This window comes from Zalophus californianus, chromosome 16, assembly GCF_009762305.2.
Source record: "Zalophus californianus isolate mZalCal1 chromosome 16, mZalCal1.pri.v2, whole genome shotgun sequence".
Taxonomy (NCBI): domain Eukaryota; kingdom Metazoa; phylum Chordata; class Mammalia; order Carnivora; family Otariidae; genus Zalophus; species Zalophus californianus.
Genome location: NC_045610.1, coordinates 35887628 through 35903986, shown reverse-complemented (window position 1 = coordinate 35903986; position 16359 = coordinate 35887628). Strand labels below are relative to the sequence as shown.

The following is a 16359-nucleotide window of genomic DNA, read 5'->3' as shown; positions in this document are numbered from 1 at the left end:
CACAATTTTAGGGAAGGCGAGCGAAGAAGATTTGGGAGGGCGCGGGAGAGGAAGAAATGAAAAGGGAGGAGGAATGAGGGACCTCTGGGGAGACAGGGGTTAAGCCGGGCTTGGCCTGGAGGAGGAAAGGGCGGAGCGAACGCTCGGGAGGCGGGCTCATGGCGCAGCCTCCCGAAAACAACTGGCTGCCCCGGCAAGGACGGGGTTAAGGGGGTGGGCCCGAGGAGGGGGGGAAAGCCACGTGCCGGGGCGAGAGGCGATTGGCTCTGCCGGCGTTGTTTGTGAGCGGCCATTGGCGACGTCGGGGCGTCGCAACGAGCCGATTGGCCAGGGTTTGGAGGACTGCCCGGGCCGGGGCGGGGAGGAGGTGGCCCGTCCCCGTCGCTGGGCCCGGCTGGGCCGAGTTGAGCGCCAGCGCTGTCCGCCGGGGGACCCGAGCCCGAGTCCGAGCTGCGGCCGCCGCCGCCGCCGCCATGCGCTGGGTCCGCGCGCTGCTGAAGAATGCGTCGCTGGCAGGGGCGCCCAAGTATATCGAACACTTCAGCAAGTTCTCCCCGTCCCCGCTGTCCATAAAGCAGTTTCTGGACTTTGGTACGGAGTGGGGGGGGGGGGGGCGGTGGCTGGCCGTGGGGGCCCGCAGCGCGCGGGGGGCAGTGAGGGAGGGAGCTCTGGCCACGAAGGATTAACGCGGAGGAGAGGAGAGGCCCTACGTGACAGGGAAGGGTTGCTGGGGCACAGGCAGGAAAGGGTTAAGGCGGGGGGGAGGAGCAGGGACTGGCCCTGAAAGGGTTAAGGTATCCTGGGGAAGAGCTGTACACTGGGCTGTCAATGGGAAGTGGGGGCACTGAGAAGGAGGGGTCTAAATACCTTGCTGGGCTTTGTGAGAGGTCTTAGAGAGTAAGGGAGAGCCAGGAGGTGATGTTAGGGCAGGAGGGGAGTGGGGTATATCCCGACAGAAAGGGTTAAAGGTGGTTGTCCTCGTGACTCAATGAGTAGGAGATGGAGAGGAAATGGGGCTGGGACGCTGGTGGGAGTAACAAGGCGGGATTAGGAGGTGCAAACATCTGGAAAGAGACCTGGGCTGGGCTGGGCACCCAGGGGTCAGGTGGGGACTGGGCTCTTTCAGAAAAATGTCAACAGGAGGGAGATCGCTGATCAGTATACCTCCACCCACTGAAGAAGCTGACCCCCAGCTGGCCCAGTACACAAGGACACTTGAAGAGCAAATCTGTTTGGGCCTGGCTCCCTGTCCCCTCCCAGGCTGAGGCTTGGAGCACCATGAGGTGCAGTCGGGAGGCTTGCAGCCTTGGCCGCCCCTAGGTTCTTGGGCCAGGATCACCCACCAGCAACGCCCTGGGGGCGCCTTGGGAGCAGAAGCAAGACTGTGCCACTGGGGCCATTGAAACAGGCATTGTGTGGGCCATGTCTACGTGGTATTTCCATGGTGCCAGTTAAGGATTAGGAGGGGGTGCCCAGGTTTCTCAGGAGTTGAAGAGACAGTGCCTGGCTCAAGTTACAGCTGCGTCACTGATGGGAGGGGGTGGGGAGGTGGCATCTAGGACACAGGGCCCCTGTTACCCAGGACTTGTCTGCCTGTCCCCCTGCCCTCTTTGAGCTGTCCTATGTAAGAAAGACCCCTGGGCGCATTCCCAGCTACCAGTAGCTGTCCGGTCCAAACTGGACCCCAGTTATAGAAATGGACTGGGTGGGGTTCACAGTCGAATTTGGTCCACTTGTAGTGCCGTGGGGAAAACAGATCTTCAGAAGGGTAGTCACATGCCCTAGGTGGCAGACTTGGAAGCAGAACTTAGACTAGCATCTGGCTCTTCTTACTCTAGGCCATGGCCTCAGTCTACCACTCCGTCTTCATCTTGAAGCCAGACCAAGGACCAAGATATTTAGGCTCCCATCCTTGGGTCCTGTGTGCCTCCCACGTGGGCATTAATGCAGGGTCAACTCTACAGTTGTCATCAAGACCAGCCTGGGTGAAGACAGACTGGGCCAGAAATGACCTGGGACCCCGCAGCTGCCATGGTCCAGGCATAGCGCCCCTCAGCCAGGCCCAGACCCGGGAAGGGGTGGTTTTCCCAGGCTCCTCTGCCCACCCAATCCACCCCACCCTACCCCTTCTACCCCTCAAAGCGAGTGTCTGCTAGGAAGGACAGAAAGTGAAGAAGTAAGGTAACTGAGGCCAGAGGAAGCTCCAAGTGGACCTGGGAGTGGCCCTGTCCCCTGTGGTTGAAGGCAAGCAGGCTGGGGGCGAGGGGACGCAAGCTTGGAGAGGGTTAGGCAGGGTGGCATGGAGGTGGGAGCCCTGCAGGGGATTAGGAGAGGTGCTTTGCTCTGTGCCCCCGGTCACTTCTCTGAACCCTCAGGAAATGAAGGATTTAATCGACCTGACCCCTGAGATGACCTCTGGCTCCAGGGGTTTGCAGCTCTGTGGGCTCACCTCTGTCTCTCTCCCTCCCACCAGGGTCCAGCAATGCCTGTGAGAAAACCTCATTCACCTTCCTCAGGCAGGAGCTGCCTGTGCGCCTGGCCAACATCATGAAAGAGATCAACCTGCTTCCAGACCGAGTGCTGAGCACACCCTCGGTGCAGCTGGTCCAGAGCTGGTGAGACCCCTGGCCAGGCCCCTGCACCTCCCACTCCGCTGCCAGATGCCCCTGGGCTCCCAGAGCCTCTGTGCTCCCAGTAGCCTTGAGAGAGGTGGGGACAGAGAGGAAGCACAGGGGCTCCAAGAGGCTGGAGAGTTGCCCAAGGTCAGGTGGAACACTAGGCCAGATCAGGGACCAAGATAAAGCTCCTAGCCTCCACGCCTGTGGGCCAGCCCTATTCTTACCACTCTTCTTTCTCCAGAAACCCAGGATCCACCTGGGGAATTGTTTACGCAGCCAAAACCCAAACCATGCTAATACCGGCATTCACCACCAGCTCTGGTTCTGGAAACCCAGCACCTACTGGGTAATATTTACCTGGGGGCAACATTGTAGGGAAACAGAAACAGGAAGAAATGAATTTTCAAATGTTTTAATCCAAGCTACAAGTCGGACTGTTTTGGATGTTGGAAAACACTCAGACGCAGGGATGGCACAGTACCGACCCCCAGGAACTTTGGAGGGGCAAAGACCAAAAATTGCAGCAGTAGCAGGGGGAAATCCTCAGTAAGATCCCTCTAGAACTCTGTCCCAGGTTACGTAACTGGATGACATGAACCAATGGCCGGTCACATGAAGAACAAACAAGAGTTTGCTGTGTGACAGGCGTGCGGATGGTTAATCCTGGTTGGTCTTTGGTGGCACCTGTGCCGGAAGGCTTTGCCAGTCCTCCTGGCTATGGTGTGGCGTGGCTGTGGTTCACTGTTGGGTTCAGGAGCAGGGGTCCACACGTGCTGTGAGCCCGGCGCCATGCCCGGAGCAGAAAAGCGGCAGCCGCAGCTCCCCTCCAGGAGCCCGGGAGCTCACGGGGAGCAGGAGAGTGGGTAAACTGAGAGCTACATAGATCATGGTGGGAGCAGCGAACTGCCGAAGAGTTACTCTTACTGAAGAACCAAAATGTTATTTAAAAAGTAACATGGATTGGGGTTCTTTTCCTACTCATCATGGAAGTATTTTCTGGAAGACACAGAAAAATAGAAGAGAAAGCCATCCACTCCCCTCCACGCCATAACCAAACACTGGTAGGGTTTCAGAAGGTCTCAGTGGGGCCCTTCTAGCATCGTTGCTATGCATGGATACCTGCACAGGCAGAACTTACTCTGATGTAATGAGATACGGTAAGGAAAGTGTTTTGTGCACAAGGCCAGGCTCCCAGTAGGCACGCACTGGATGTCAGTTGAAGCAGAGTTGTGGGGAAGTTGAGATGGACACATAGAGGAGGTGGCACGTCACTGGGCCTTCCAGGGGGCCGGGAGTGAGCTTAGACCTAGAAAGGAGGGAAGGGCATTCCAGGCCTTGGGACTGCTTGTGCCAGGGCGTGGAGGCAGGCAAGGGCCCAGCCAGGGCCTCTGCGACCTCACTCTGCACCTGCAGTGCTTTCGGTGCAAGCTGCGAAGGGGGCCGGGGGGAGAGGGCAGGGCCTGGCATTCCTGCAGCCCAGCCAGGTCACCCCTCACTGGGCCCTGGCCCTTGGAGGTCCAAGACCTCTGAGCCAACCAGCATTTCCCACCACGGGGTGGTGGGGAAGTGGTGGGGAGGAGGCAGAAGGTGCCATCTGTTTGCCCGCTTCTCCTCCAGCTCTGCCCGGCTGGCTGGCCTGGCTACCTCTCCAGCAGGCCCCTGACGCCAGAACAGGCCCTCGCAGGCCCTTCCCTGGACGCTGTGTTCCTAGGAGAGCTGGGGGATGTGTGTCGCGGTGTGGGGGAGCAGGGAACTGCTGGACTGCCTGTGAGGCCCCCAGGCCCCAGTGGAGGCCATTTCTGAAAATCAGTTACGCATGTGTGGGCTTGGCCTGGTCTTTCTTTCCTCAAAGCTTGGAAGTAATGTCCAGTAACAGCAGGACAGAGCGAAGTTAGACAAGAGAGAGCACTTCCCAGTGGTTGGTTCAGCTTAGAGGAGAACAGGCCATGGGATTTCTGGAATGTCCTGATGCACTGACTGGAGCCTGCTGAGGTTGTTTCTAGGGAATGGGCATCATCGGCTGCAGCAAGAGAGACTGAGATCTGAGGGGAGGAGGGACTTTCTGATGGGGACGAGGTGGCCACCTGTTAGTGCAGAGCCCCCTCCAGGAGAACCCACTACCAGCTTGGATGTGGAGGTGGTGGAGGTGGGCAGGGTTTGCACGAGAGGAGGGGGACAGTGTACCACGGAGCCTGGCAAGAGGGCCTCTACCCTCAGAGTCTGACGAATAAGGAGCAAATGCTCCTGTTTGGAAAATGGAAAAGTCGGGTACGCATGCTGTTCGCAGTAGTGGCGATAATGACGTGGTGAAGGCGAATGGAGTTGTTACTCAGCCGCAGAGAAGTTCTAGGTGAGAAAGTCAGCCGGAGGAGGGCGTGGAGCTGGTAGGAGTGTGCTTCCAGAAAGTGGGGGGGGGGGGGGGTAGGGGTTGAGCGAGAGTTGCAGAGTAGAATCAGATGACAGTGAGTCACTCCTGTCACTAAGGGTCTTGCAGGGGTTGTAGGGAAAGGGGCAGGGGGCAGTGGGGCCAGCACCTTCTCTCGAACCTCCCCCACCTGCGAGGGACCCACACCCCCACCCTGCAGGAACCACAGCCCTTGAGAAGAACCAGCACCGTGGCAGTGGCACCCGTGGCCCGCGCCGCACCAGGCATGGAGCCGAGGCTTGAATCCCATCCTCACCGAACCCCTTGGCCTCTCCTTCCATAACTGGGCTTGAGACTGAGGATGTCAGAGTGGTACTGCAGTGAACCCCATTTCCGAGCCGGGTACCGGAGCGGCTCAGTGGCCTCTGTAGGGCCCAGCCGGCCACAGGGCCCAAGTCTGCCCGGCTCAGGGTCTGCATTTGGCTCCCCTCCGGAGAGCAGCTTCCAGACGCGGGACAGGTCTGCCACCTCCCCCTCCTCAAACGGCCACTGCCTTGTTCACACTCCTTATCCGCAGTGGCTGTGGATGCTAGTGGCTGGTGCGCGCGTGCGCGCGCGCACACACACACACACACACACACACACACACACACACACACACACACACACGCTACCATGCACATGCCCCTCCACCTCCACACACACACACACACACACACGCTACCATGCACATGCCCCTCCACCTCCCTCCACATTCTACCCCCTGCCTCCCAAATCCAGGGCTCTGGGCAGGCTAGAAAGCCCCAGAAGGCAGGAGTCCTGGGTGCCTGATTTGCTGCTGAGGTCTGCAGGCCCAGGCCTTCCCTAGGGCAGCTACATTGGGCCCTAGAAAGCCCCAGAAGGCAGGAGTCCTGGGTGCCTGATTTGCTGCTGAGGTCTGCAGGCCCAGGCCTTCCCTAGGGCAGCTACATTGGGCCCCCACAGCCTGCTGGGAGGGGGGGGAGTCAATGCCACATGTGCCAGTGCACCGCTACTTCGGGCCTCCTAGGTCCGAGCCCAGTTCTTTCTCTGGTGGTCAGTGTGGGAGCAGCCCAGGAGCCAGGGTCACTCCTTTCTCAGTGTCTCTCCCTGTAGGACCAGATCTTGCCTGAGGGTGACATCTGGGGTACCAGGCCTCAGCGGGCTTCAGGCCAGGCCCAGGGTCCTCTGGGAAGATCCTTCCCATCTTGTCCTCTCCCTCCCGAGAGCCCATGCGGACCCACTCCCTGGCAGGAGTGGCCCTTCGAGGGAGGCGGGTAGGGGGCCTAACGCTGCTTCATAGTCCAGGAGACCGAGGCCTGAGGCTGGCGGCCCTTTGAATGCCTGTGCTGGCGGGGACTGCCCATTGTCCGTCCGTCCTGGCGCCCTTTACTTCACTGGCCATGTGACCAGGCCCCACTTCTGTTCTCTAGGGTACGGCAGGCAGCCTCGGAGGGGTGGGGCCAGTAGCTAGGGCGCTGGGCCTACGCCTGCGCTGGGACACTGTCCCTGCCCCTTCATCTCCTGGCGCAGCAGGCAGGGCCTCCCAGCTTCCACCCTCTCCCTCCCTGCCTGCCCCCCCACCCCATCTTAGGAAGGGGTTCTGGGCCCCACTCTCCAGCCGGTTTCTTCCCCTTCCTCTCTCTACCTACCCCAGCCTTGCACACTTGCAGGTTTTCTCCCTTGAAGATTTATCCTGGGCATGGGGGAGGGGGGCAGGGATTTGGGGGCACATAGCCTGCGAGAGAGAAGCCCAACTCTGCACGGTGACTGCCTCATCTGTAGAGTGGGGAAGCGGGAGCACCCACCTCACAGGGTATCACGGAGGCGAAAGTAGGGGGGCAGGCAAGCACAGAGCAGAGCCCTGTCCAACGCTGGCGGCAGCCGTCATGTCACTGCTGGGACCAGTGTGGATGGTGAGCAGTTGGCCACGTGGTGTGGACTGGGAGTCAGACAGACATGGGTTCGAATCCCAGCACGGCCCTTGACCGTGGGGCCTGGGCCATATCACCTGCTTTCCCTGAGCTGGTCTCCGTCTACAGAAAGGGGAAGAACCACATGCTCCTCAAGGCTGCTGGGGGATGGGAAACCCTGGGTAGACTCGGCAACAGGAAGGCTCTAGCCCTCATCACTCCATAGCAGAGTCAGCCCGCCTGTTACCACTCTCCAGGGAGCTTGAGGCCTGGCCTTTAGAGTGCCTCTGTGATTGTCTGCTGGGGCTGCAGGCATGGGGGGCGGGGGATGGGGCAGGCTGGTCTCTTCTGCTGGGTGGGGAGGACAGGCGGGGAGCACCAGGGGTGGAAAGGCCCCATTCCTGCCATCCCTAGCAGGGTGGCTGTCCAGAGCATGATTAAAACGGGACTCAGAGCCTACGCCCGGTATGACCAGGAGGAGGGTGTCGGGTGCCGTGTGGGGGCTCAGAGGATGCACTTAGCTGTGACTGATATGTAAACCACCGTTCAGAGCAAGGGTGCACATCTGGAGAGTGCTCACTGCGTGCTAGGCACGGTGCTAGGTATGACCTTTGACCTTCACTGAAAGGTAGTGATAGCGGTACGGTAGTACGAAACACTCCACTTTCCTGATGGGGAAACTCAGGCCCAGAGAGGCTCCATGACTTACCCGGGCCACACAGCTCTGAGTGGAAAAGCCAGGAGGAGGAATCAGCAGAGCCAGCCCCCCAGCCAGCACCCCCACCCGCTCCTCTAGTGTCTGAAGCGAGAGAGGGAAGAGCAGTGTCGGGGGGAGGTGGAGGGGGAAGGGTATTCTGGGCAGAGAACCGGCAGGGACGCGGAGGGGAGCATTCTGAGCAGAGCCAGCGCTGCCGGGTAGCAAGAGTGCGGAGGATTGAGTCTTCACTACCCTGCCTCCCGGCCTGATGACTGCTTCGGGCCTCAGTCGGGGAGCCTGTGAAATGGGGCTAATGCCTGCCCTTCTTACCTGTCAAGGTCAAAGCACTGTGTCCATAGGAATGCATCTACCATGGAGGGGCCTTTTCTAGCAAGACCATTAGGCCACAGAGCCCTCTGTCCCAGGGCTCTTGGCAGCCCCTCCTTCCTGCTGGCTACAAGTGCTTCTACCAGAGAGAGGCTCGGCTTTGTGGCCTTCCCCAGGAGAACAACCCGTGGGCTGGACACGGTAGCAGGAAGCAGTGGGGGTCCTGGCTCACAGGGCAGGGGGCAGTGGCTCTAGGTTGGCACGGGCTGCTGCCACAGGTGAGCCTGACTCCCTTGCACAGGCTGGCCCCCTGCTGCCCTAAGTTCGGGGCTTCCCACCACTCCCCTGGTTCCGCAGCTCTTCTAGGTCCTGGGGAAATCGGCCTCTCAACTAGGCCTGCAGATGGGGGGGCAGCAGGGGGCCACGCACTCCTGCTGGGCCTTCGGAGTGGAGTGAGCTGTCCTGGCTCTCCGTGGGCTCCAGCCTCACCCACGGTCAGAGCTGGCCATGCCTGCCCCGCTCCTGTGTCCTTCCCACCCACCATTTAAAATCCACTTCCCTAGGCAGAGTGCACGGCCCCTGGTTAGGGGCCCAGAGCGGTAGGCTATAATCCTCACTGAGCCCCTGCTCTGTGACGTGCCCTGGGCCAGTCACTCTGTCAGCCGTGCCCCATGGGCTGCAACAGTAACCCTGCAGGACAAATGTTAGGACCGGTTTCCATGAAGGGGCTCAGGGAGGTTAAGCGACTTGCCCCAGCCTTCTCTCTTGGTCAATAATCCACGAGACCCCAGGGATGGGATGATCCCCAGTGCCCTCCAAGACTGCTATTCTTAGATTTCACAGCAAAGGTGCTATGAGGGGGACCAGCAAATGAGAGCTGTTCTTGCATAACTTCCTGTGTTGTCAGGGAGACTCGCATACAGATGAAAGGAATTGAGAAAAAGTGTGGTGTAGCCTGTCAAGCAGGGCAGCTCTGTGCGGGCAGGGGTGAGGCCGGTGTGGGGGCAGCTCTGTGTGCCACTGCCCACGGTAGGGGCGGGGCAGGTGTGGGGGCAGCTGAGTCAGTTGGGAAGGGGGCCAGGCCTGGCCTGGCGCTGAGGTGATGCCCTCCCCCTCCACTGCACACAGGTATGTCCAAAGTCTCCTGGACATCATGGAGTTTCTGGACAAGGACCCTGAGGACCATCGTACCCTAAGCCAGTGAGTGAGGGCCCCAGTGGGGGGCAGGAGGGCAGGTGCAGGTGACGGGCACTGGGTCACAGCCCTGAGGCAGAAATGGCCAGGAGGATGGAAGAAATGATCCCTGTCCTCAAGGATATCTAGTCTGAGGGGGAATTAACCCTTGGCCTCCGTGTCCTTGAGTCTGATTGGCGGGATCCAAGCTCCTGCCCCTGAGGAGTGCCCCCTGCTGTCGGGCAGGCGGTGGAAGATGCAGGGTGGGCTTGGGAAGCCGTGGGGAGGGCACTGTGGGTCTGTCAGGTTGGGAAGGGTCCTGTGAATGAAGACGTGTGGAGAAGAGGTCCGAAGTAGGGGAGAGTCTGAGGGTGCCCCAGGGTTGGGGCCAGGTGAGGGCCAACAGCTGCCGTGCCCTGCAGGTTCACTGATGCCCTGGTCACCATCCGGAACCGCCACAACGACGTGGTGCCCACCATGGCACAGGGCGTGCTTGAGTACAAGGACACCTACGGCGACGACCCGGTCTCCAACCAGAACATCCAGTACTTTCTGGACCGCTTCTACCTCAGCCGCATCTCCATCCGCATGCTCATCAACCAGCACAGTGAGCGGGGCTGGGGGGCTCAGGACCCAAGAGCACCTCCCTGGCTCCACAGTGGAGGAGGAAGGCAGCAGCGTGGAAGTGCCTTGTTGTGAACGCTTACAGAAGGCAAAATGACATCGCCTCTTTCAAAAGCGTTCAATGTGGTATTCGTCACAACTCTGTTATATTCAGAAATTGTTTGTTGTTTCGAGTTCCTTAGTCCCGGAGTGTTCACTGTGATTGTTGAGAAATTATAACCGATTGAAAATTAAATGAGTTCCTCATGCTCAGATAAGTTCAGATGCAGGACAGTAAAATGATTTTTAAATGCTGTAGCGAAAGGAAGAAGAAATGTCATGTGGGCTGTGTGGTGGACTAGGCCCGCTGAGAGGAATACTTCAGGTCTGTGGACAGTCCAAACATGGCCCGAGCCGGGGATGGAGGGGCCCGGGGAATGGGAGAAGAGGTGTTACATGTAGGGATGGAGTTGGAGAGTCCTGGGGGCAGGAGGGGAGCCCCACCAACAGCTCCCTGCCTTCTCACCCGCAGCCCTGATTTTTGACGGCAGCACCAACCCAGCCCACCCCAAACACATCGGCAGCATCGACCCCAGTTGCAATGTCTCCGAGGTGGTGAAGGGTAAGCCGTCCCCAGCACGGAGGAGCCCCAGAGACCCCCTCCCAGCTGCCTGGCCTGAGGATGTGTCATCCCCCCGTGGGTGGGGGCCTCGTCCGCTTGGGTTTAATGTTGGCGATGCCCCGTGCCAGTGCCAAGCACGAGGAGTGCCTGCTGGGTGGACCGGCCCATTCCCTGAACGGCCCCTCTCTTCTCTCAGATGCCTACGATATGGCCAAGCTCCTGTGTGACAAGTATTACATGGCCTCGCCCGACTTGGAGATCCAGGAGATCAACAGTGAGTGAGCAAGTGTGTGTGTGTGTGCGTGTGCATGCGCGTGTGCATGTCTGTCTGTCTAAGGGCTCTGGAGAGGAAGGTGAGATGGGGAGTCAGGAAAGGAACTGGAAAAAAAAGAAAAAGGAAAAGAAACGGATGGGACAGAAGCAGAGCTATTATTGACTTATTATTAGCACTATTATTACTGATTTATTTGCTAAGTATTTATTAAGCAGTGAACATGCCAAGGAAGGTCCCTGTTCTCATGGAGGTTACATTCTTCATTCTGGGGAGCCTGGGGAAGGGGGCTGTTAGCCAGTGAGCAAATAATCAACAAGCTAATTTCATTTTTTAAAAAATATTTATTTGACAGAGACACAGCGAGAGAGGGAACAGAAGCCAGGGGAGTGGGAGAGGGAGAAGCAGGCTTCCCGCGGAGCAGGGAGCCCGATGCGGGGCTCGCTCCCAGGACCCTGGGATCATGACCCGAGCCGAAGGCAGACGCTTAACGACTGAACCACCCAGGCGCCCCAACAAGCTAATTTCAGATGGTGACAAGGGACAGGGAGGAAACGAGATGAGGTCACGTGACAGTGATGGGGCGGAGCAGTGTATTTACTAGGGTATCAGCTTGGCTGCCTTTTCAGAATCCAGATAACAGTGGCTTCATTCAAAGAGAGGTTTCCCTCTTTCCAGCCCCTGGGGTGGAGCAGCAAAGCCGGCTCCCCAGCCTCATGTCTCAGTCCCAGCTGGAGAAGGGGAGGAGGATGGAGAAGGCAGGCCCCGGGGGTTGGACAGTCGCTCCCCTAAGTCACCTGGCCAGGTCTAGCTGCCAGGGAGGCCGGCAATTCAGTCTCTCTAGCTGGGCAGCCAGCGGCCCGTTAGAACTTCGGGGGAGGCTGTATCTCTGACAAGAGGAGGGAAAGAACGGACACAAGAGGATGGCTGCGGGGGTCCTGCTTTGGGTGGGGTGGGTGGGCAGGCACCAGCAGGACCAGTGAGGGGGCTGGGAGACGGGCCAAGGCAGGCAGGGCCCGTGGGCCACAGACAGGAGCCGGGACATTGTGTGCAGCGGGGAAGCCCACTGCAGGGTTCGAAGCAACGGTGATGCCAGGGTCTGACGTTCATTCCAAAGATATTTAGAGGTTGGAGGGGGCAGGCGAGAAGTCAGGAAGGCCAGTTAGGGGGTCACTGCAGGAATCCAGGGGAGGGGAAGGCAGCGGAGATGGAAAGAAGGGGGTAGATTTGATAAATATCTTGGAGGTAGAGAGGTCAGGACCTGCTGATGAACCAGGGGCATAGGGGAAAGGGGGATCAGGGATCTGGAAGTTTCTCTACCCTTCCCCTCCCACACCTGCTCCTTAGCCACCCCCTGCCTGTGCGCCAGAAACCTGAGGCCTTTCATGCCTGGAAGTCACGCTGCCCACATCTGAAAGGCCCAATTCAAGTCCAGGTCCTCCGAAAAGCCTTCCTGGACTTCCCAGAAAAAATGGTTAGGCACCCAGCTTCCTGGGGCATACCTCTGTAATGACTGAATGGCTTGGAGGTATGGGGCACCCGGGTGGCTCAGTTGTTTGGGTGCCTGCCTTCGGCTTGGGTCATGATCCCAGGGTCCTGGGATCGAGCCCCGCATCGGGCTCCCTGCTCAGCGGGGGGTCTGCTTCTCCCTCTTCCCCTGCTTGTGCGCTCTCTCTCTCTCTCTCTCTCTGTCAAATAAATAAAATTTTTAATAAATGACTAAATTAATTAATTTCTCGGAGGCAGAGATGGAAGGACAGAGACAGGCCATGTTACTTCAATATCCCTAGGGTCAAGCGCAGGGCCTGGCACGTAGCTCTGGGTACAGCACTTAATGTAAAAGTCAGTTGTGCCTTTGTCTAGACTTGAATTTCCAAGCAGGTAGCGCCGAGTTTTATTCATCTTTATGCCCCGCTGCCCAGTACAGGGCCTGAGATTCCTTCATTCACGAATCCATTGCACATTTATCGAGCGCCCACTGCAGACAAAGCTGTGTGCCAGGCACCAGGAGAAGACAGGCAGTCATTCACACCAGGAAGCTCTCCAGGCTACAGCGATTCTTGAGAGGCCGAGTGCTGGTGTCAGAATCATGTGCAGCACCCCTCCCCTCTCCGCACTGGATTAGAAAGCTCTCCAGGGGTTCTGGGGTCCAGGCGAATGCTAGTAGGCTGAATATAGGCTGGATAGATATTTTTTGAATGGTTGAAGGGGCTAGATAAACAGCGGATAAATGGACGGCCGGATCTGGACTCTGTGAATGAATGGGTAGATGGGAAGAAGGATGGATGTTTGAACAGATGCACAGTTGAGGGACAGTCGGATGGTTGAATGGATGCTGGATGGGTAGATAGAGGAATTAGTGGATGTTGATATAGTGGTTGGATGGAGGGGTGGACGGGTGGATGGATGGACATTGTATAGTGATGGATACTGTATGGATAGATGGTTGAATGGACACCGAATGAACGGATAGCTGGATGAATAAATGCTGGATGAATGGCCCGGCAGATGGTTGGAAGATAAATGGGTGGTTGAGTGCTGGGTGCTAGGTGCTGAGTCAGTGAATGCTGAATGGTGACCTCTTGACAATTTCCTGATCCTTGGTCTTGACTTCCCCAGCAGCATCCAACTCCAAACAGCCAATTCACATGGTCTATGTCCCCTCCCACCTCTATCACATGCTTTTCGAACTCTTCAAGGTAAGGAGGTGGGGGGTGATGGTCCTCCGCGGCGCTGGGGCTGGTTAGGGCTAGGCCGCTCTGACTCATCTCCTCTGCCTTTCCCTGCACAGAATGCCATGCGTGCAACCGTGGAAAGCCACGAGTCCAGCCTTGTCCTCCCACCTATCAAGGTCATGGTGGCCTTGGGTGAGGAAGATCTGTCCATCAAAGTATGTGACGCTTGATTTGGGGGCCAGAGAGCAGTGGGGGGCGGGGACTTCCCTCCTGCCAGGACATGGGCTCAGAGAAGACCCTGGGGATGCGGACGACCAAGAGCTCAGGGGTGTCAGGGGGCGGGGGGCGTGAGCCTGAAGCCACGTCTGTCTCCCCCAGATGAGTGACCGAGGTGGGGGAGTTCCCCTGAGGAAGATCGAGCGACTCTTTAGCTACATGTACTCCACAGCGCCCACTCCCCAGCCCGGCACCGGAGGGACCCCACTGGTGAGATGGTCTCCCTCCTGTGCCCCCCACCTCCTAAAGGATGCCTGTCTTTTCACCTCTTCTCATCAAACTGTCCCTCTCCCCATCTTTCGCCTCACCTCCCATGGTCTTCGTTCTTGTGTGGCTGTATGTGGTGTCAGTCCCCTCTCCCAGTCCCGGCCCCTCTGCTCCTCACACCCCCCTGAGCCTGCAGCCGCTGCCTTCCCACCTGAGCTGCCGGTGTCTCTCTGTCACCTTTCCTCAATTCTCCCTCTCCCTTTTGTACCCCATGAAGTTCACTCATCAGCACCTCTCTGTCATGCCCAGCAGAGCAGGTGGGGCTGGGTTTGGGAACTTGAGACCCAGGAGCCCCGTGACCTGTCCACACCCGCTGGTCCAGACCTGCTGGCTCCTAGGGCTGAGCTCTTCTGCCAGCCCCGCTGACTACTACCCACAGCTGGGACTGTTCTGCCTTTCTGGCCCCACCAGACTGACTGCCCTCACCCCCGGGGGATTCTGGGAAGCCCCTGGCCTGACCCCAACTCAGTGCATTGGTCCCTTGGCTCCAGGAAGCCCAGCACCAGCCTCCTGGTCACGCTCCCTTCCTACCCCCTTGTAGGCTGGCTTCGGGTACGGGCTCCCCATCTCCCGCCTCTATGCCAAGTACTTCCAGGGAGACCTGCAGCTCTTCTCCATGGAGGGCTTTGGGACCGACGCTGTCATCTATCTCAAGGTGAGGGTCCTGGCGCAGGGCCCAGCTAGCGGGGTGTGCGGGCCGATCAGCCCGCTGGTAGGTTTCGTCTCCACCCCTGCACTCCTTTCCTCATTCCAGACTGGGAATCAGAGCAAAGCTGCAGTTCCACAGCCTGCAGACACTCCCAGCTCGGCAGGCAGTTCAAGGAAGTCCCTGGCCCATGACTAAGACCCCTCTTCTGGGGACCTTGGACTTCTTATACACAGAAGGAAGGGGGGGTACCATAGAGAACTTGTCATTCAGCTCGGGGGCAGACTGAGGCCCAGAATTGGTGACCTTCTTCAAGGTCACAGCCCACCTTCCCTCTACCTCCCTGACTCTTTGAGTGAGTAGCCTTCTGGAATGGGCAGGAGCAAGGCAAAGAAGCGACAGGTCCTTTCATGGGTCTTTCTGGGCCGGGGTTCGTTGTCTCGGCCAGTGTCTGGCAGCTAGCTGGGCTGACTCAGACACAGGGTGGGACGCGGGGGCCATGGTCTGACACCACCACAACCCACCCTGGGAAAAGGGTGCCTGACTGAGAAGTGGGTGAGGCACGGGGAAGTGGGATCAGCTGACCCCGGTGCTCTCCAGGCCCTGTCCACGGACTCGGTGGAACGCCTGCCCGTCTACAACAAGTCAGCCTGGCGCCACTACCAGACCATCCAGGAGGCTGGCGACTGGTGTGTGCCCAGCACAGAGCCGAAGAACACGTCCACGTACCGTGTCAGCTAAGGGCCGCCGGACTCCCCTGCACCGGAGAGGAGAGACTGCTGTCTCCAGGACTGGCCACCACGGTGCCCCTCCTCATCCCCCCAGGTGGGGAGTGGCTCTCCCTGACGACCAGCTTCTGTCTCTATGAAAATCTCTGTGGTGACCAGTCTGTGGGCTAAGTGCCAGTCTCCGTCTCCACGCAGATCCCTTGGTGGTCTCCCTGCTGTTCAGTCTCTGTGGGCGATGCCTAAGGATGGGGGACGTCTCTATCCTGATGGGGGGGGGAAGTCCCCAGAGCCATGTTTCCATGGCAGTCCTCCTTCTGAGACCAGAGCTGCCACTTTTCTGCCAGGGGTCCAGGGTCCCCCTCACTGCCCTCCACAGCCCTGGCCTTCCAAGTGGACACCCTGCTTGCCTTATCCCCCGGCCCGTGCAGGCACCCAGGCCCTGGCCCTGGGTCAGTGTTAGCAAGGGGCTGGGTGTCCCTGGGTAGAGAAGGGGGTTGCACCCTCGGGCCCCTGGTTGGGGACCTGCTCCTGCAGCCTCTCCCTCCACCCTAAGCTGGAAGGTCAAGGTTAGGAGGGGGCGGTTCTCACCCAGGGCTCACCCTTAATGTGAAGGAACCTGGGAGGACTTGGAGATCAGCTGCCCAGCCAAGCTGCTCAGAGCCCCTCAGGTGCCTCCCAAACCTTTCCCCAGCATGTCCTCACATGCACACGGCCACTTGCCCGCCCCACACCCACACGGTCCTGCCTGAGCTCCAGACCCCCACTCCCCCCGTGCCTGGACACGCACGTGCTTGGGGTGGCTTTCTCCCTAGAAGGCTCTATGTACATACCTAGTTTTATAGCCCCGAAAGCCCCCACCCTTCCCCTCAGCACACAGGGGTTAAAGTTGTGTGCTCCCCCCAGTGGCTGGGATGATGGCCGTGACATCCACAATAAAAAGGAGACTGAATGAGACCGTGGCCTGGCTGCTTTCCCCGGGGGCGGCGGCGGGGGCGGCGGCGGGGGCGGGGGGGGGGGGGAATGTGCAGGCACAAACCACGCAGAGTGCAGGCCCCGTGACTACCATATGATGCGCTCGGGACACCCAGCCCAGGGCATGACTCAGTGTGTTCCACGAGCACACCACCAGGCAGAGCCATCCCTTCCTGAACACCTGATAG

At 59.0% G+C, this 16359-nt stretch overlaps 1 protein-coding gene across 2 annotated transcripts; it reads left to right on the top strand.

The window, feature by feature from the left end:
• The first annotated feature begins 361 nt into the window (after nucleotides 1–361).
• Nucleotides 362–16147, top strand: PDK2 (pyruvate dehydrogenase kinase 2). Of its 2 annotated transcripts, none has more exons than XM_027625176.2 (11): nucleotides 362–591; nucleotides 2474–2615; nucleotides 9067–9138; nucleotides 9534–9718; nucleotides 10247–10336; nucleotides 10533–10610; nucleotides 13230–13306; nucleotides 13399–13497; nucleotides 13661–13768; nucleotides 14367–14480; nucleotides 15072–16147. In XM_027625176.2, the coding sequence occupies exons 1-11, from the start codon at nucleotides 474–476 to the stop codon at nucleotides 15210–15212; spliced, it is 1224 nt and encodes a 407-aa protein (XP_027480977.1). In that variant the 5' UTR covers nucleotides 362–473; the 3' UTR covers nucleotides 15213–16147. The 2 variants fall into 2 exon arrangements, with proteins under 2 accessions (XP_027480977.1, XP_027480976.1); XM_027625175.2 differs by having other exon boundaries at nucleotides 13227–13306.
• Nucleotides 16148–16359: the final 212 nt, after the last annotated feature.